The sequence below is a fragment of the Chenopodium album genome, chromosome 26 (assembly GCF_948465745.1).
Source record: "Chenopodium album chromosome 26, dcCheAlbu1.1, whole genome shotgun sequence".
Classification (NCBI taxonomy): domain Eukaryota; kingdom Viridiplantae; phylum Streptophyta; class Magnoliopsida; order Caryophyllales; family Amaranthaceae; genus Chenopodium; species Chenopodium album.
Window position 1 is genome coordinate 3,963,165 of NC_137859.1, and position 19,436 is coordinate 3,982,600.

The 19,436-nt window shown below is 34.7% G+C and overlaps 4 protein-coding genes across 6 annotated transcripts; 2 read left to right on the forward strand and 2 right to left on the reverse strand.

Annotated features, from left to right (window-relative positions):
* Positions 1-1,257: 1,257 nt before the first annotated feature.
* On the forward strand, positions 1,258-4,795 carry LOC145616452 (TATA-box-binding protein-like). Of its 3 annotated transcripts, none has more exons than XM_081671169.1 (10): positions 1,259-1,414; positions 1,832-1,930; positions 2,715-2,802; positions 2,918-2,989; positions 3,284-3,334; positions 3,442-3,486; positions 3,598-3,690; positions 3,885-3,986; positions 4,077-4,150; positions 4,431-4,795. In XM_081671169.1, coding segments are annotated over exons 2-10 (603 nt in total). In that variant the 5' UTR covers positions 1,259-1,414; positions 1,832-1,853; the 3' UTR covers positions 4,432-4,795. The 3 variants fall into 3 exon arrangements, with proteins under 3 accessions (XP_081527297.1, XP_081527295.1, XP_081527296.1); XM_081671170.1 differs by having other exon boundaries at positions 1,266-1,418; XM_081671171.1 differs by lacking the exon at positions 4,077-4,150 and having other exon boundaries at positions 1,258-1,414.
* Positions 4,796-5,431: 636 nt separating this feature from the next.
* On the forward strand, positions 5,432-11,962 carry LOC145617934 (uncharacterized). The gene is made up of 12 exons (XM_081672706.1): positions 5,432-5,692; positions 5,796-5,946; positions 6,129-6,206; positions 7,106-7,221; positions 7,723-7,776; positions 8,662-8,749; positions 8,875-8,967; positions 9,773-9,813; positions 10,304-10,357; positions 10,445-10,608; positions 10,956-11,025; positions 11,463-11,962. The coding sequence occupies exons 1-12, from the start codon at positions 5,594-5,596 to the stop codon at positions 11,586-11,588; spliced, it is 1,134 nt and encodes a 377-aa protein (XP_081528832.1). The 5' UTR covers positions 5,432-5,593; the 3' UTR covers positions 11,589-11,962.
* A 607-nt stretch (positions 11,963-12,569) lies between these two features.
* Positions 12,570-14,539, reverse strand: LOC145618503 (short-chain dehydrogenase/reductase 1-like). Its single transcript, XM_081673280.1, has 5 exons — positions 14,480-14,539; positions 14,158-14,401; positions 13,498-13,575; positions 13,223-13,408; positions 12,570-13,019 (listed from the first exon to the last, which is right to left on the reverse strand). Exons 1-5 carry the CDS (start codon positions 14,503-14,505, stop codon positions 12,639-12,641), a joined length of 915 nt encoding a protein of 304 aa, XP_081529406.1. The 5' UTR covers positions 14,506-14,539; the 3' UTR covers positions 12,570-12,638.
* A 1,844-nt stretch (positions 14,540-16,383) lies between these two features.
* LOC145618455 (short-chain dehydrogenase/reductase 1-like) lies at positions 16,384-18,602 on the reverse strand. The gene is made up of 5 exons (XM_081673226.1): positions 18,467-18,602; positions 18,142-18,385; positions 17,452-17,529; positions 17,181-17,366; positions 16,384-16,977 (listed from the first exon to the last, which is right to left on the reverse strand). The coding sequence occupies exons 1-5, from the start codon at positions 18,490-18,492 to the stop codon at positions 16,600-16,602; spliced, it is 912 nt and encodes a 303-aa protein (XP_081529352.1). The 5' UTR covers positions 18,493-18,602; the 3' UTR covers positions 16,384-16,599.
* Positions 18,603-19,436: the final 834 nt, after the last annotated feature.

A 19,436-nucleotide genomic window follows, 5' to 3' on the forward strand; every position in this document is an offset into this window, starting at 1 on the left:
TTTGTTACGTACTCCGTAGTACATTGCCTAAGATTAAAGAGAAGTATTACAATTTACAAATATCAATTCCTTTGTATATCATATGTTAAATACTCGTATTTCGTATCATGTTTTGTATATATTTTCACAACCTCAACATGAACCATGTTTAGATAATATTTTGTCTTTGGATTGTATTCATTCCATATAAGTAAAGGAAATCTAGTTGGATATTCGATAAATTTCAATTAGAAGTATGAGCGCATAAAAATTTTAGACTTACTTGACGATTAACATACTACTTAATTACATAGCAGGATTTATATTGGTAAATGACATGATAATCTATTCTCAAAGCTAGGTGCAATAGTTAATTTTTAAAGTAAAAATTTTAGGCTTGAGTCTCTTGATCTAACATGTCTTAGGTTATACGAAGAACGTTGTTTTTAAAACTATATATTACCAATTAAACAACACCACTCTTATTATATATGTGTGATTGGTAATTAGTTAAGATTTTGAGAGCAGTAGAGGATATTTTGACAGAGTTATTCTTTGCTATGACTCTAAGAGAGCAGTACAAGATATTTTGACAAATTCCTTTTTATCTAATGTTCCTACTTATAATGTATATTGCAGGGGCCTGCTAAGGGAGCTCCCCCCCGTCTAGAGTTGCTCTTTGGAGATCGCACTACCAATGCTGTAGCAAGGATGCTAGGTTGATGTTGGAGGCAGTCAATCAAATATATATTTTGAATATTCCACCTCCTTGTTGTACGAATGCTTTTGTGAGGGAACTAACTACCGATTATGTAAACTCCAATACTTTTAATGCTGGTGATGTCCCAGTCAACTTTTCCTGTATTATAACTATCTATTAATCTATGCATCCTAGCTGTAAAAAAGAAAAAAGAAAATTAAGATTCAGAGGTTAAAATCAATATCAATTGCTTACTTGCATTCAACATTTGTTTTCATCAAAAGTTTAATTACACACAAGACATACATGTCATTTTCATCATCAAGATTGAGATAGTATAGATATATTATTTTGTTATACTCTTTTTATGTTAATTAAATAGTACTTGTACTCTATATAATAATAAAATAAAAATAAAAATAAAAAACCGATAATAAACGGGCCCTAATTAAGGAATGAAGGGAGGTTTGTAACTTTGTACAATCCAAGTCCAATTAAGAAGAGAATGTTACCTTAATAATAGAGGCGGTTTATGCATCATAATCTATTATAAATACCTTGATATTTAGAAAACTTATATAAAATCCCCAATCTTTCAAATTTCTTTGACCCTTCTTTTTCCTCTTTTTTCCTTTTTCTCTCTCCTCTTCTTCTCTTTCACCGGCGATTTCCAGATCTGCAAAATTCACCTGCAATTCACGATCAGATCACCGGTTTAATCCCCGCGATTTTAGCGTCAGTGAGCTCTCTTTAATACCCATTTCCTCAATTTCATTTATTTCTTTTTCTGAAATCGCAATTAATTTTAGATTTAACGATCTTTTTATCACAAATTTGCGTACAATTTTCATCAATTTTTAGTGTAATCAGATTTTACTTAAACCCTATTCATATGCAGGAAAAAGAAGAATTTCTTGAAAAACCCAGTTCTTTATTTTACAATTTTCGTTGATTCAAGCATGATGATAAACTGGGTATTTCTTTTTTTAGTCAATTTTTTTTTTTTTTTTTTTCTTGTCAGAAATTAAAAGTGAATGGAATTGAATTAGAACATAAAAAAAAAAAGAGATTCTTAGTAGTTAGGAAATTGGGGTTTAATTTTAATTTAGTGGTGAATAAGTTAGTAATTTCCCCTAATTTGATTTTGAACAGAAGGAAAGAAAGAGGAATTGACATGGAAGAGCAGGGCTTGGAAGGTGGTCAACCTGTAGATCAGTCGAGACATCCATCTGGGATCATCCCTACTCTGCAGTATGAATGATTGAATTTGGGATTTTGAACCTTGATTTTGCTAGTTAGGGTTTATTTTGAGTGGAATCATAAAAATTATGCTTCAAATTATATTGCATTTAATTTTGTTGAAATTTGTTACTTATATTGTATTTGTAGTGCAAAACGATCTATGTAATCATGCATTGATATTACTAACTGATACTTCAATGTTGTATCTGGATTGTAGAATTTATGAGTCAAAACCAGCAATGATTGGTTTAATTGCCTTATGAAATTAAAGAGTTTTCAGTTTTCCCTTTCTGTCGATGATTTGTCTTTGGATTTTCTTCACGCCATCTTCTTATGGTCTCTGATATTAATCTGTTACTTTTATTTTTTGCCCACAAATATAGTTGAAACAAACCTAGAAAGAATTTACATGGTAATGTAAAACCGAGTTATTCACTGCTTCTTCGTATTATAAGTACAGAGTTATACGAAGTATGTTGTTTGAAGTCAAAGTGAAAAATTTCAGGTAGGGAGGGAGTATATGTGATTATTGTTTCTGAGTGGCTTAGTTAGGCGGGGATAGTGCTATGGTAGCTATCTGATGAGGGATATTATTTCTTAGATGTTAGTATTATTGCATGAGTTGATGCTTATGATGTAATGTTCCGGGTTAAATTTTATGTTTCCTTGTATGAGTTTGTTTCTGATTTGGTCTTCCTGCCTCATTATTGGCGGGAAGCAAAGCTTTGACGTCAACTTGCTGACTGTTACTAAATCTGAACGTTGTTATCATGTTGACGTGTTTATTTTGTAGGAACATTGTATCAACCGTCAACTTGGACTGCAAGTTGGAACTGAAATCTATTGCACTGCAAGCTCGTAATGCAGAGTATAATCCAAAGGTAGATTCTTAGGGTTTGTGATTTGCAATGTCACGTGTCTGACATTCAATGAATTGTATAAATTTTTTATAATTACCTAAAATACTTATTTGTTTCCTTTTCTGCTGTTCTGTAGCGTTTTGCGGCTGTCATTATGAGGATAAGGGAGCCAAAGACAACAGCCCTAGTATTTGCTTCTGGAAAGATGGTGAGCTTGTATCTTAGCTCTTTTTATATGGGGAAGTATATATATGTATACATTAAAAAAAAGAAAGAATTTCTCATTATGTTTCATCAGACTACCGTGTTGTGTTCACTTATAGCGCCTGAATATCAGTTGTTATGCATGTTAAACCATAGCTTCACTTACAATTCCATTTTATATTGGTTATCTTCTTCCTCGTTCTTACTATAGTTAACTTAAGAAATTTTCATTAAAAGTGTCTTTGAATGGGTTTTATTCAATATGTGTTCATTCACTGATGATTATATGGCAATCTAGGTTTGCACCGGAGCTAAGAGTGAGGCAGACTCAAAACTAGCTGCTCGTAAGGTAAGTCAATTTGCATTATTATGTTGGTACAGATTTGTGTACTTGACTATTTTGTTTTTTGATGTATGGTTATTACTTATTATATCTCATGTTATTCTCTTTTTCAGTATGCTCGAATTATTCAGAAGCTGGGATTCCCTGCCACATTCAAGGTATCCCTTATTTGCTTTGTTTGTGCATCCTTTTTTCTTATATATTGCCTTTTAATTTGCAGGGTTATTTTTTTAGGCAAGTAAATGTCACACATTAATTGCCTTTTACAGAATTTCAGAATCCAGAACATAGTGGCATCGTGTGATGTAAAATTTCCTATCAGACTGGAGGGGCTTGCATACTCTCATGGTGCCTTTTCTAGTGTGAGTAATATCATCTCTGTTTGAGCCTGGCATTGTCTCTTTCTGATTGGAAGTATCGGGTCTTTGTTGTTATTATATGTCATGTTCCTCCATAAAATGGCCAACAAAATGTTTGTAAATAACAAAGTCAGAGATTCCAATGGAATGCTGTATTAACAATGTCAGGAATTCCATGAAATGTTTTTGGTTTACAGTATGAACCAGAACTATTTCCTGGCTTGATCTATCGAATGAAACAACCAAAGATTGTGCTGCTTATATTCGTCTCAGGAAAGATAGTTCTGACAGGAGCTAAGGTGAATTCATCTTGTGTTTTGTGAATTTTGTGTCAAACTCTGACCTAGGGTTTCTACCTCAGATTTATTTTAACTTTGGATACCATGCAGGTGAGAGAAGAGACTTACACTGCCTTTGAGAACATATATCCAGTGCTTACCGAGTTTAAGAAAAACCAGCAGTGGTACTGAATCTCTTTATCTTTTGTTTATACTTCATATTTTTTTAATTGTCCATTAGTGAATGTTGTTACTAGTCACATACGAAGTATTAATTATTCTGATTGGTTGTTGAGAATATGATTGGGGTAGGGAGGATAAGTACTTAAATTTTACCTTAATTTCACCCGCACCTGTAATGAGTGGATAATTATTATGATTGTTTATTTTTTCTTATCTGTGTTCTTTCTTTTATGAGTGGTGTTCTGTACTTATTTAACTGAGATTGCTCTTCCATTATGGCAGATAAGTTACAGAAGTTGCTGAGCATGCCATGCAAATTTCTGGCAAACTGTATATAGATGAAAGGGGATGCGGCATGCTGCACTGTTTTCTTTAGAAGATAAACGCTGTGGATTTATTAGATCTATCTCCCCTCCCCTGGATAAGCCGTGTGTTAGAAAATGCTGTCTAGTATTAGAACTTCTAAACTTTGACTTGAAGGCTGTCTAGAAATAGAACTTAAACTTTGATTTGAAGGTTGTCTAGATTTAGAACTTTTAAGCTTGGTATTGAAGTTTCTTATACTGTTTATAATGGAACTGTCTGGATTAGTGATCATCATGATCAGTCCCGGTTATATTACTTTCTTTGGATGCAATTGCACCTCATTTGATTTGTTAGTCTTCCATTTTCTAATCTTTTTGTATATTATGTTTTGTTACTCACTTACTCAGGCCTTCTTCTTAGCTCTTTCTTGAGGCTGTTGAACTATATAATGCGTAACATAATATATGTACATTTAATATGTGAGAGTGAGAGATAACTTAAGTGGTTAGAACTTCCTTTAGAAACACGTAGCTAAAAAAAGCGCCAAAATAGTTAGATACATTGCTATAGCATGTTATATAGTTGTGAACTTATATTAACACCTCCGTAACATAATAACAATAATGTCTTAAAAAAAAAGGTAAACATATGATTGGACAACACAACCTTGTTATAAATAAGGAGTATTTGGGTAGGCGCAAATAGCAATTAACCTACTATACGCCGAATTGCTATAGATATATAACAGCCAAACATAAATCAAATACAGTAAACAATACAGTAATTTTTAGTGTTAATGAGAGCGCAACAAAGCAATGATATTGAATGGATTCAATATTATTACTCCGTATTGTTTTTTTTTAAAATCGCAAATAACGTAATAATCAACTTTATTATCAAAAAATAAACACGATACGAGCAATCCACTTGTATTGTCGAATTTTAATGCCAACACGGGCAACACAATTACACAAGTACACAACGCTTCATCCACCATCATTCTTGCAAAACTAGTCATTCAATGCAAAAACAAACCCAAAACACAAAAACCCAGAATAACATCATCCATCAATCTATCATTCTACCAGTCTCAATCAAAATCAGCTAAAACCCAAAACCTCAGTCAGAATTGATCAAAGATGAAGAGCATTCCTTTGATATTGATGGGTTGTGGAGGTGTTGGGCGTCAGCTTCTCCAACACATTGTTTCTTGCAGAAACATTCATGCCCAGCATTATGTAATTCCCCCTTAAATTTATTAGTCCATGAATTTATTCACAGAATTGAATTAATTCTCTTTGAATTTTTCTGGGTTTCATTTTGATTGTTTGATTTTTGCAGGGAGTAAGATTAAGGGTGGTGGGAGTTGCAGATAGCAAATCTTTGCTTTCTGTGCCGGATATATTCACCACTGAGCTTGATGATCATTCTATTGATGAAATTTGTCGCCTCAAATCCAATGGTTCTTCTCTTTCTTCTCTCACATCCTATGGTGAGTATTCGGAGTAACAGACAATGATATAGACGGGATTTGGTCTCGGGTATTGGGGTCTTAGTGTCGTACCTACCCCATTGTTTATTTGTTTATTTATCTTTGTCCATTGATAGTTGTGATTTTTGAGAAATGAATCTGAAACTTTGTTGTTTGTTTTTGATGGGTTTGGTTAAATGTAGGTGATTACCAAGTATTCTCCGATTCTGAGACAATCACTAATATTACTGAGATTGCTAGTCATTTGGTTCGATCCACAGGTTTGTTTCTATTCTGTGATTGAATGCGAACCTAGGGATTTGATAGTGATGCAATGGCATTTTAATGTAATTAGTAATTACTGTGTTTGTAATTTTAGTTCAAGAGTAATATTAACTTGATATTCTACTAATTCTAGTATAACCACTAGAGGAAGATACTAAATGTAGCCCTAAAGACGATAGACAAGAAGTTAAATGTAAACATGTTATGACGGCGAATAAAACTTGGTATAGTAATAAGATATTTGAAATTTTGAATTGAGATAGTATAATTACTAGTGGTTTACCTATTCTAATAAATTTGGGAAAGAAAGTTACTTTCCTTCAATACATGAGCTTTGAGGTAAACTGGTAAACTTCAACAAAGTGACATTTATCTACCCTCTTGAGTAACAGCCACTTATGTAGGAAGTTGGAGGTAGGTAAAGGAAATTAGGAATTGATCTCTGTTGGATATTTTCTGCCTACTAAATGCACCTATTCTAGTTACCCTGAAACTTGTAGTTCAGAATTTCAGATGCTTACTTGTCACTTCCTAAAACAAGGCTGGTTTGCCAACTTTGATTTTTGCATCACTTTATTGCATTGCTTCCCTATTCTTAATAGTCACTAGCTTGCAATAAGATGAAGAGAAGAATAGTAATATACCCTCTAATCCATGATAGGAGGTCTACCCATGATGCTAATTCGTGTAGGTTTTTAGGAACCTGGATACATAACTTGTCTGTCATGTATAAACCATGATTAGGAGTGATTTAGTAAACAAACTCCTAACGGTTAAGCCAAACAAGTTTATGTTTCCAATTTCTTTTGTAATAAAACCTTGTTTAAAGCTTGGAACACATTTTGTGCCCATTGTTAACACTAAGCTTTGTGGCATTTCAAACTTGGCTTGACAGGATTGGCTGTTGTAGACTGCTCTGCTAGTTCAGACACTATAGGGATATTGCAGAAGGTTGCTGGAATGAATGGCTGCATTGTACTTGCAAATAAGAAGCCCCTAACATCCTCAATGGTAATAACTTGTTTTCATTTTTATGTGCACCTTCTCTGATTTTGGGGTTTAAGAATATTAAAGAAGTGGTTCCTCTAGGTACTCCCATTCTTCTTTTATCCCTTAGCATCTTACTTTTACCTACATATTACAAGACCAATGGATCTATTAATTGTTATCTGATATATACATTTCATCTCTCCTCCTTGGACATATGGACTTTTCAGGCTATTTCTTTAACTAGACAGAATAAAGTCAAGCCTTTATTATTTCCCCCTATGCACCTGGACTGTTTACTGTATGATCCTCCATTGATATTGTCTTCTTCAAGATAAAACTGTGCCATGTCAAAATTCTGCCATTGGTCCAGCTTCTCTTTTGTTTTGTGTTATCATCTGTAATTTTGCATTTCAAGCACCCTGATTCCCTAGTGCAAAGTAGATTTTTTCCTTTTGGTTCATTGTTCATATATTAGCATGGCTGATCAAGTCCAATCTAAATAGATGCTCTTTTGGATTGCAGGAAGATTATGATAAGTTAGTACTGCACCCACGTCGCCTTCGACATGAATCAACTGTAAGTTTTATTCCTATTACCATTGTAAGTATGGTAAATGAAATTTGTAGAATGAGTTCGGCTATCCTATTCCCTCTATTTAGGTTTTTGTAGCATGCACTTATATTCCCCCCCCCCCCCCCCCCCCAAAAAAAAAAAGTCCATCTTTCCATTTGGGAGGTAATGTCCACTTACTAAAACTAGTGCTAGTCTGAATGTTACTATCACAATCAATTTTCTATAATACCCTTACTCATTCCTCAAAATGTAATTGATACAACTCTTGGTTCACTTACAAGTTGCAGCTATACACTTTTGGCATAAAATATCAAAAATGACAAGTAAAAATAACAGCATTTTCAGAGTTTGTGAAAGTTAAAGTAGACAGTTTTACTGAGATGGAGTTATTAATGCTTATTTCCCATGCTCTCTTCTCATCAATCAATCAAAGCCTTAATCCTATGAGCTTTCTTTTCCCCATTTCTTGAAGAAAAATTTTTTTCAGCTAACTTGGCTTCATCCAAGGTACAACAGTTCATAAATGGTCATAATTATGTTTACACTATTCAACCCTCAAATCCATCAGTAGCAGTCTGTAGACATCAGATCTATTCCACTTATCCACTATCTTGCATGCTATTTGTATTGCTACACATCATTTTTATGTTGCCTTGTCTTCTTGGCTGCATTGCATTGGTTGTATTGAAAGTCACATTCCATAACACCAATTAATCTTTATATTTTATGACACAAAATATGCTCTTTGAATAAACCTAGATCTTCTAAGTTCATTTAGTAATGCTTGTGTGTTTTTATTGCGCTCCAGCCTTTTAAATTTATATTAAATGCAATTGTGTCTTTCCTTTTGTTTTGTTTTGTTTAATGGGGGTCTTGTATTTGTGGTAGGTTGGTGCTGGTCTCCCAGTAATAATGTCCATTAATCGCTTGCTTTCATCTGGGGACACTATCCATCGTATTGTAGGCAGCTTGAGTGGTATCATTACTTTGTTGTATCACTGCTAATCTGCACTTTCCTCTCCGCTTAATTAAATATGTTATAGCCTGCAAGCCAGAATTAGTGTTGGAAGTATTCAAGTGCATCATTTCTCTTTTTGATAGGTACATTGGGGTATGTCATGAGTGAAGTAGAAGATGGAAAGCCTCTTAGTCAAGTTGTCAAAACTGCTAAAGCTCTTGGTTACACTGAACCAGGTGTGTAGTTGTTAACTCTCTATTAAAAAAACATCATGTATTCATGGCTTGTCTGTGTTATACTAAATTTTGTGTATATTATTTGTTGATTTGCATTTTATTAGCATTGGAGAGTTATCAATCATTGATCAGATGATCATTTATTGTGTTACATGTGGATTGTTTAATAGTGTGAAGACTGTGAACCTCTCTTCTCTCCTTAAGGTGGAAAGCTACGCAATGAAATATGATTCAGGGCATGATACTTCTCTGTGTTATCAGTGATCAGACCATGTGCTTCTCATCTTCAAGGAATAATACCTGCAAATACTGATAAATGTGAAATTTATAGTGATTACAGATAATATAGTACATATAGAGGTGATACAACTATTAAATGTGAAAACATTTGGTCTAATCTGTGTCTGGTGCTTTTCTTCACATTATTGGGATACTTAGTTTCTTAAAGCTTATGCTTATCATAAGATTATAATGCTACCATTTTATGATCTTTGGCCTTTTCTACATTCTCCAGCCTCCATCCTAATCCCATCCCAAATGTTATGGGATATGGGAAGAGTAAATGAGTAACGATGAAAGGGATCTCTCTTATTGTGATAATAGTTTAAAATAAAATTGGACGATCTTAAGGTACCAGAGTGTATGCTTTAATACATAATGAACAGTCAATCACCCCTAGATATATAATTTAACATCTCATCATAGAAGTCACCAGAGATGAATATTTCACATTTCAGAATTGAGACACAATATCTGTACAGCATCTTTATATTGTGATTAGCTGATTCAATTCTTGTGACTACAGATCCTCGAGATGACTTGGGTGGTATGGATGTTGCAAGAAAGGTTTGTGCTAGGACCAAGCATAATTAGCTATGGGATTTTTTAATTTCTTTTTTTGTGCAACTTTGTATTATTCTGTAGTCTTCAGTCATCATGAAATATAACATAAACTTTAAATGCTAAAAATGCCCAAGAAATCACTAAGCAATCCTGTACTGCTAACTTTGTTCCATACTGAGCATTTATTATCTGGAAAATTTCTTATAGGCCAGAGGCCCCTTAGTACCACACTTGCTTGAAAATCATAATTTGCTTATAAAATTTAAAACTCGTTATCAATTGTTTCAGCCCAGAAGCCAATCTGTAACTACTGTCATGCTTTGACTTAATAATACTCAAACTCAAGTCAATCTGTGATTCTATATTGGTTGCTCTTTTTTTTTTTTTTTTTTTTTTTTTTTTTTTTTGGGCACTATCAACCAGCTGTTGAAACATATAACTATAGGCCTTTTGATGTCTGCATTCTGAAATAGTTTTGATGTGTTTGAATTAGGCTTTGATTGTTGCTCGCCTTCTCGGACAACGACTTGAATTGGACAGCATTCAGGTTTGCATCAATTAGTTTTTTTTTTAATTTTTTTTTTATGCCTTTAGCAAAGCATTACCGAGCTCCTAATTCTTTTGTGATATATAGGTGGAAAGTTTATATCCTGCTGAACTGGGACCCAATGCAATGAGCATTGAAGATTTTCTTGCTGATGGTGTTTTACAACTTGATAACAATCTTGCAGATAGAGTTAAGAAAGCGGCTGCCAATGGAAATGTGCTCCGCTATGTTTGTGTGATTGAGGGATCTAGGTATTTATGAACTTTCTTTTTGTCCTGATCATGCATTCTCTTTGTGCAAAAAGATCGAAGAATCCTATACTATTAAAAAGAAAAGATTGTTCTAGCAAAGGCAGTCACCAGTAATCACTAATCAGACAACAGATGCTAAATTAGAGTTGCACCCTCCAACCATAATTAATAGGCCCATTATATGCAGTCATCATAAGGAATTTGGCTGAAACTCCATAACTATCCTTCATTATTTAAGAGAAGTTGGTGCTGAACATGTGTTACTGGCTTACTGCTATTTTAGCCAGGGAATTAATCTTGTATAGTCCTGATAAATGTTTTGGTGCTGTGGCTCTCATCTTTTGTAGGTGTGAGGTTGGAATTCAAGAACTTCCCAAAAATTCTGCCTTGGGAAGACTGAGAGGAAGTGACAATGTGGTAAGTATTTGCAAATTGGGGGATTCAGGGGTCAATGCCCAACTGTATATGATATCATCTTATGATAGTAATTCAATAGTGCTTATCTATAGGTGTGAAGCTCTTATGATCATTGATTTTGCTGGGTTACTTCTCATTTCTATTAGAGGATGACTTTTGTGCTATGCTACTTTAAATTGGGTACTTGTGTCAGGCACGTTCACAATTTTTTTCAATGAAAATTATGTATGACATTATAAACCAATGAATTTTTAAAAGGCCCACGGGTTGTGCCTCATGATACTGTGTTTTGTCTCAGCCTATCCTGGCACCGTGGCATTTCTAAGTTTTTTTGATGTTTAAGATTGATTTGTATAAGTTTTATGATTTTATAGAGCATTAAGTTGGTCAAGTGTTTGTAACCTGTAACCCTGACTGTTGAAGTGTGATAACTGCAGCTGGAAGTATACAGCAGATGTTATAGCGAGCAACCATTGATCATCCAAGGTGCTGGAGCTGGAAATGACACGACAGCAGCTGGTGTCCTTGCCGATATCCTCGATATACAGGATCTCTTTACTTGATCAAGAAATTGTTTGTACCAACTTCAAAATCTACTGTTTTGCAAGCTTCCGAGATGCAGAGAAGGGGATATATCCAGAATTTTCGGGGTTTGATCTAGGTAACAATTGATTTGCAGTGCTTCTCTTTCATCTTCTGACTATGCCCGCGGCAAGCAAGTTATTCCTTTTGTTTAATAGTCACTTGTACAATTTTTAGGACGGCCTGAAAAAATTGTCATAGTTGCTGACGTAGTAATGCTTTGTGAATGATTTTACCATTCTTTACTAGATCAAGTTATTGAGGTAGGTTTTGAGAATGTTTCAACAATTAGATAAATTTTGTGAGTAAATTTGTTATATGCTTAATTGATTGTGTATTAGGAATTTCGTGACTATATTATTTACTACTAAGTTGTTTTTCAAGATCTGTTTTGCAAATTTTGTCAATGTATCGCTCTGTTTTTGTAGAGTGCATCACTTTCCATATTGACCTTTATTTAATTGTATTACTTTGTTTTTGCTCATTTGATGGGCTCTTACTTGGCACGTCTTGGCTTGCATACGTCAAACAGAGGAAACGGCTTCTTCATCAAGATCTTCCAAAAATTTTCAGGCTCTGAGAAGTGAGAACCTTGGAGTTCATATACTCAATAAACTACTTAATGATCCAGCTGTGCAGAACATGTTCAATCCAATATTTCCAAAAATAACCCTAGGAACTCTTGCTTCTCCATCAACTTCTTCACATCCATAGCAGATAATTTGAAGAAGTGCCTAAACAACATTCATGCTGTAAATTTAATGATAATGCTAAACAGAAACAAAATCAGTCTGAAGACAAATCTGATTCGGTCTGTGCTTCCACAATTCCACTGTATGTATGGCTTTTGAAAAATTTATAGCAAACACAGATACTGCAAGGTATTACGATAATACATAGAACTGTTTGATCTTTATGTTTGTTGCTTTAATTTACAATATGACCTGTGGCCAGAAGTTTTGATCACTTTTATTGCAAATTTGTCTCTTAAGTAATACATTTGAATTTCAGTTCCCTCTTGCTAGATGAGATCAGAAGTTAGCTACTTTCGTCGTCTTGTCAAAGTAGCACCCTGTAGGTCCACCTTCAGGTAACAGGGCCAAGCTGACAGGTCCTTTGGCTCCGTCTTCTGGACTCATATATCCTGTGTGCCAGTTTGAATCTGTATCAACATTGCCTGGATGAACACAGTTTATGTACATGTCAGGGTATTTCCGAGCAAGAAGTCTGGTGTATGCATTAAGTGCTGTCTTGGAAATGCCATATGCAGGCAGCATCAAGGGCCATCCATTCTCTTTCAATGTTTCTTGCTTCACATCTTGCAAGAATTTTTGCAGTATCTCTTGAATCCTGGCTTCAGTAAGGCTCTCTATATTAGTAAACTCGCTTCTGATTTGATCATTTGAAAGTCTCTGCATAAGAAGAATCGATATTATGATATATGCATCTGTTGTTTTCTAGAGCTGATGGTCCAAGCCAGAATGAACCAGATATTAGGCACTAGGCAGCTCGCTTGGACCTGACTCATCATTAGGTAAGGTCACATTTCGAGCCAGGACTAGCTAAAACATGTGCAAAATGTTTATGACAAAATAAAAGTTACTGATGCACATACCCACAGTTCTCCTCTACGAGAGGAAATGTTTACAATCCTTGCAGCAGTAGTCGAAAGCTTTAATAATGGAAGCAAAGCTTCAGTTACTCCTTTTACGCCGTAGTAATTAGTGTTAAAACACTCTTCTGCTTTCTCATATGTTGTTTTCATTACCTCTTGAACCAAACTAGTTGCTTCGCCAGATAACTAGTTTAAGGACAGGAACAAACACCATCATTACACATATAGGAGTATAGGACAGATGATTTGAATCTTAATGTATGTATTAGCCTTACCCAGGTGGCTGCATCTATATTTAAGGCTCTTAATCCTTCATCATCAACCTCCATTCCAGAAACAGCAGCATTGTTCACCTGTGGGCATGCAATATCTTATTGTTAGTCAGTCAGTGACAGCAGAAGTAACCTGCAGAGTGCAGACCACGGGGGGTCAGCTCAAATGGCGTGGCTCGTATTTGCAAGCCGCCTGATTGAAAACACATGCTAGGCCTAGCCCAATGGTTATATATATTTGGTATGAAACCCTCTCATTTGTTATGTTTGTTACAAAATACCAACATTATGTTCTTTTTGCTCTTTGATCAAGTTTAATTGCCAATAGTCAAACTTATCTTTTGATTCAGTAGCAAATGTTCAATTGTTCTTTTCACATACGTGCGTGTAAGTGTGTAGGAGATTTAGAAATTGTTAACAACTAGCATTTGATCCGATTTTTTCAATTGGGCTAGTTAACATCTAGAGGTGGTTCGGCCTAAGCCTAGGCCACCTATCTTAGGTGTAACAACAAGCATGCATGTTAGTGATTTCCCAAACCCATCGATTTGTTTTTTTTTTTTTTTTTTTTTGGGTGTTCCACCCGATTGACCCTTTGGGCTAACTACCAACTTAACTATCCTTGTGCCCAATTAAAATCTAATCTGACGAAAGGAAACATACCAAGATATCTAGTCTCCCAAACTTAGCCTTAATGAAATCGGCCAGTGAGGTGATGCTATTAATATCTGTGACATCCAACTGATGATAGACCACAATTGAGAGGCCTAAGCTATGAATCTTTGAGGTGGCCTCCACCCCTCTTCTTTCATCTCTCGCCGTCAACACCACCGTCACCCCACCCGCCGCCAACTGCCTTACGATCTCGAATCCAATGCCTTTGTTAGCCCCAGTAACCACCGCAATCCTGTCAAAGTTATATAAACCATCGTTAAATATTTATCATACAAGTCAAGGATTTTATATGCTACTTAAAATATTTTACCTTTCATTTTTCTCATTAGTAGCCATTTTGGTTTCAACTTTAGAGTCTAGGAAGGATACTTTATTTGAATAAAGAATAACAACAAAACATATCTATACTCTATTAGTACGGAGTATTTAAAAACTCAAACCATGATACACACATGTCCTCGTCCTATCCTATCCTATCCTACCCTATCTTATCCTATAATATTTAAAAACTCAAACCATGATACACACATGTCTTCATCATATGCTCTCTTTACAATCCAATTTGCCAAGTGTTCAATATTCCAATCTAATGTGCCACATGTTCGCTATTCTAATTCAATGCGCCAAGTGTTCACTATTCCAATCAGATGTGCCATGTGTGCAATTGTTCTATCTATTAATAATAGTCACCTTATAATAATAATACATAATATAATAACATTATTTAAAACTTATATTACTCCATTTTAAGAGATATTTGTCTATTGTATTTTTGGCCTGTACAATGTACAATTGTATACATCCCAAAACCTGGGTCTAAGCTAAAGTATATATCATTATGTATGCCGGCAATATATTTTAAAGGATTTAAATTAAATTTCACAAATAATAATACAAACACTATTTTAAAAAAATAAGAATAATATTTAGTTAATTAAACAAATATATATATATATATACTTAGTTAATTAAACAAAAACAAAGTAAACAAACATGGCCGCAATTTAGCTTATAAGCTTTGACCTTCTTTCCACGTTTACAATTTAGAGCACATAAGCTTTTTTTTTTTTTTTGGGAAACATAATCATCTTCTCTCTTAATTACCTTAAGATTCGAACCCTTGACATTTGTGTCACGCTGGCTCTTGATACCATGTTAGAGGATCAACTCAACTAAAAGCTTAAGCTGATGGTTGAGGCTCAGGAATATGTTTTATACTCTATTACATAGTACCTTCATCATCAAATTTATATGCAGAACCACTTCACATTTGGTGTGTTTCTATGATTCTATCATCTTGTGCTTTTTTTATTTTTTATTTTATTTTTTATATATATATATATAATAATAATATTCTTATTTTGTTGGTTTGTTGAATTTATATTGAAATCATCCCCATTTAACAAGATTATTTAGTAATTAGGCGGTAATTTTCAATTTATTATTGTACTTATCGTTAGTGTGTATTTGATTTCAAAAGTAAAATTGCGAAAAAGTAATATTAACCACATAAAAAATATAACAATGATATATTTATTTATTTTCATGCAACTTTGTATTATTGTTGGTGTTTCAGTCATCATGAAATATAACATAAACTTTTAATGCTAACAACGCCCAAGAAGTAATCCTGTGCTGCTAAGTTTGGTGCATACACAATTGTTGTCTGGATATATTTTCACAGGTCTTTGACTCTTTGATCAATTATTCAATTTACTAGCTTGAAAATCCATTATTTCCTATGCTTTTTTAATGTTTGAGATGATTTAATTTGTATTAGTTAAATGATTTTATCGAGCATCAAGTTGGTCAGGTGCTTCTAACCTGTAACCCTGACTATTCAGGTGTGATAACTGCAGCTGCAAGTATACAGCAGGTGTTATTGCTGGAGCTGGAAACGACACGACAGCAGCTGGTGTCCTTCCTCGATTTACAGGATCTCTTTACTTGATCAACAAATTGTTTGTACCAACTTTAAAATCTACTGTCTTGCAAGCTTCCGAGATGCAGAGAAGGGGATATATCCAGAGTTTTCGGGGTTTTGATCTAGGTAACAATTGGTTTGCAGATAATTTGAACAAGTACCTAAAGAATATTCATGCTGTAAATTAAATGATCATGCTAAATCGAAACAAAATCAGTCTGAAGACAAATCTGATTCGTTCTGTGCTTCCACAATTCACTGTATGTATGGTTCTTGAAAAATAAATAGCAAACACAGATACTGCAAGGTATTACAATAATACATACAACTGTTTGATCTTTATGTTTGTTGCTTTAACTTACAATATGACCTGTGGTCAGAAGTTTTGATTACTTTTATTGCAAATTTAAGTAATACATTTGAATTTCAGTGACAAACAGATGACATCCTAATGTTCTATGGAGTCGAACAGCCCTTCGTTTGTAAATCCCTCTTGCTAGATGAGATCAGAAGCTAGCTACTTTCGTCTGGTCAAAGTAGCACCCTGTAGGTCCACCTTCAGGTAACAGGGCCAAGCTGACAGGTCCTTTGGCTCCGTCTTCTGGACTCATATATCCTGTATGCCAGTTCAAATCTGTATCAACATAGCCTGGATGAACACAGTTTATGTACATTTCAGGGTATTTCCGAGCAACAAGTCTGGTGTATGCATTAAGTGCTGTCTTGGAAATGCCATATGCAGGCAGCATCAAGGGCCATCCATTCTCTTTCAATGTTCCTTGCTTCACATCTTGCAAGAATTTTTGCAGTATCTCTTGAATCCTGGCTTCAGTAAGGCTCTCTATATTAGTAAACTCGCTTCTGATTTGATCATTTGAAATTCTCTGCATAAGAAGAATCGATATTATGATATATGCATCTGTTGTTTTCTAGAGCTGATGGTCCAAGCCAGAATGAACTAGATATTAGGCACTAGGCAGCTCGCTTGGACCTGACTCATCAGGTAAGGTCACATTTCGGGCCAGGACTAGCTAAAACATGTGCAAAATGTTTATGGAAAAATAAAGGTTACTGATGATGCACATACACACAGTTCTCCTCTAAGAGAGGAAATGTTTACAATCCTTGCAGCAGTCGTCGAAAGCTTTAATAGTGGAAGCAAAGCTTCAGTTACTCCTTTTACGCCGTAGTAATTAGTGTTAAAACACTCTTCTGCTTTCTCATATGTTGTTTTCATTACCTCTTGAACCAAACTAGCTGCTTTCCCAGATAACTAGTTAAAGGACAGGAACACACAGCATCAGTTAACTTGTTTACTTCTAGGGCAGATTATTTGAATATTAATGTATGAACCTTACCCAGGTGGCTGCATCAATATTTAAGGCTCTTAATCCTTCATCATCAACCTCCATACCAGAAGCAGCAGCATTGTTCACCTGTGGGCATGCAGTATCTTACTGTCAGTCACTCAGTGACAGCAGAGCTTACCTGCAGACCATGGGGTCAGCTCGAATGGCGTGGCTAGGACAGGCTCGTATTTACAAGCCGCCCGCTTGCCTGATTGAAAACACATGCTAGGCCTAGCTCACAGGTTATATTTGGTAAGCTCCACATGAAACCCTCTCATATGTTGTGTTTTTGCTTATGTTTTGTTACAAAATATCATCATTATGTTCATTTTTTGCTCTTCAATCAACTTATTTCTAGGTTCAGTAGCAAATGTTCAATCTATTCTATTTACATACGTGAACGTGTGTAGGAGATTTAGAAATTGTTAACAACTAAGTAAACTAGCATTTGATCCGATTTAGAATTTTTTTCAATTAGGCTAGTTAACATCTATAGATGGTTCGGCCTAAGCCAAGCCCACTATCTTAGGTATAACAACTAGCATGTTAGTAATTTTCCAAACCCATCGAATCGTGGGGACTCACCCTCGGGAATCACCCCCAGACCGACGGGTAACTACCAAGTACCAACTTAACTACCCTTGTGCCCAATTAACATGTAACTATGTCAATGAAAAATCTGATTTAAAGAAAACATACCAAGATATCTAGTCTCCCAAACTTAGCCTTAATGAAACCAACCAATGAGGTGATGCTATTAATATCTGTGACATCCAACTGATGGAACACCACATTTGAGAGGCCTAAGCTATGAATCTTTGAGGTGGCTTCCACCCCTCTTCTTTCATCTCTCGCCGTCAACACCACCGTCACCCCACCTGCCGCCAACTGCCTTACGATCTCGAAACCGATGCCTTTGTTAGCCCCTGTGATCACTGCAATCCTGTCAAAAATATATATACCATTGTTTAAGATTTATCATACAAATCAAAGAGCTTTTTTTATATCCTACTAAATATTTTACCTTTCATTTTTCTCATTAGTAGCCATTTTGGTTTGAAATTTAGAGTCTAGGAAGGATACTTTGTTTGAGTGAAGAATAGCAACAAAACATATTACTATCAGATGAACGTAAATTATTGAACTTTTGTTTAGCTTTTTCTTGGACTCATCAACAATTGATATATTAATTTACAAGTACTACAAGTCTACAACTAATACTCGTACAATTTTGTTTTTATTAAAGTAAATCATAGTGAACAACAAAACTTTAGTCATTTTTTATGAGGTAAAAACAAAGTTTAATGTATCCGTTACATATTGTCCCTTTCTTTGGTTGAAAAGGTTGCAATTAAAGAGCAATCACATGATTAGCTTACTAATGATTCTTTCAAAATTAATTTTCTCAAGAATAATCATGACACAACCAATGTCTATTTTTTCCCCCTTAATTAAGATAGAAACAGAAAAAAAAAACAATCTTAATAAACTCCTCTAATTTCCTATTATGCACATCCGACCGTTATTTTAGGTACTGATTTTTCAATCGTAAACAAAATGGAGAGTTCTATACACTAGTGGTCGCGTTGTTGGTCGGTGTTGCAAACTTGGGGCAGCTCCATATCTCAATCCTAACATTTCCAAGTTTAGGAGATTTTTCATTTAATGCATCCATATTGTTGTAATATACACAGCTCATATATGGATCAATTTAATACCAGCTATCTACCACAAGACACAAAAAAACGCTTCCACATTGCCCAATTATATCTAACCAATGATTAAACCAAAGAAAATATAAGTGAGGTCCATAACTTGTGGCAAACAAATCAAGCAATACATATTTGTAGGCCCAAATAACGCATTATACATGCTGTCTTTTAGCTAGATGAAAAATGAGAGATCTCTACCTACTGTATATTTTACTACAATATACTTTGTCTATAATTATTAATCTGTATTTTTTTATTAAGTTCAAATAAGTATTTGGAGTA

Excerpts from the sequence above, each read along its gene's own strand:
- LOC145616452 (XM_081671169.1), top strand. The coding sequence starts at position 1,854 with ATGGAAGAGCAGGGCTTGGAAGGTGGTCAACCTGTAGATCAGTCGAGA. Across the intron at positions 1,931-2,714 it reads GGGATCATCCCTACTCTGCA|GAACATTGTATCAACCGTCA; the intron begins GTATGAATGATT and ends TTTATTTTGTAG. Across the intron at positions 2,803-2,917 it reads ATGCAGAGTATAATCCAAAG|CGTTTTGCGGCTGTCATTAT; the intron begins GTAGATTCTTAG and ends GCTGTTCTGTAG.
- LOC145617934 (XM_081672706.1), top strand. The coding sequence starts at position 5,594 with ATGAAGAGCATTCCTTTGATATTGATGGGTTGTGGAGGTGTTGGGCGT. Across the intron at positions 6,207-7,105 it reads TCATTTGGTTCGATCCACAG|GATTGGCTGTTGTAGACTGC; the intron begins GTTTGTTTCTAT and ends TTGGCTTGACAG. Across the intron at positions 10,358-10,444 it reads TTGAATTGGACAGCATTCAG|GTGGAAAGTTTATATCCTGC; the intron begins GTTTGCATCAAT and ends TGTGATATATAG.
- LOC145618503 (XM_081673280.1), bottom strand. The coding sequence starts at position 14,505 with ATGGCTACTAATGAGAAAAATGAAAG. Across the intron at positions 13,409-13,497 it reads ATATAGATGCAGCCACCTGG|TTATCTGGCGAAGCAACTAG; the intron begins GTAAGGCTAATA and ends TCCTTAAACTAG. Across the intron at positions 13,020-13,222 it reads CTCGTAGAGGAGAACTGTGG|AGACTTTCAAATGATCAAAT; the intron begins GTATGTGCATCA and ends CTTCTTATGCAG.
- LOC145618455 (XM_081673226.1), bottom strand. The coding sequence starts at position 18,492 with ATGGCTACTAATGAGAAAAATGAAAG. Across the intron at positions 17,367-17,451 it reads ATATTGATGCAGCCACCTGG|TTATCTGGGAAAGCAGCTAG; the intron begins GTAAGGTTCATA and ends TCCTTTAACTAG. Across the intron at positions 16,978-17,180 it reads CTCTTAGAGGAGAACTGTGT|AGAATTTCAAATGATCAAAT; the intron begins GTATGTGCATCA and ends CTTCTTATGCAG.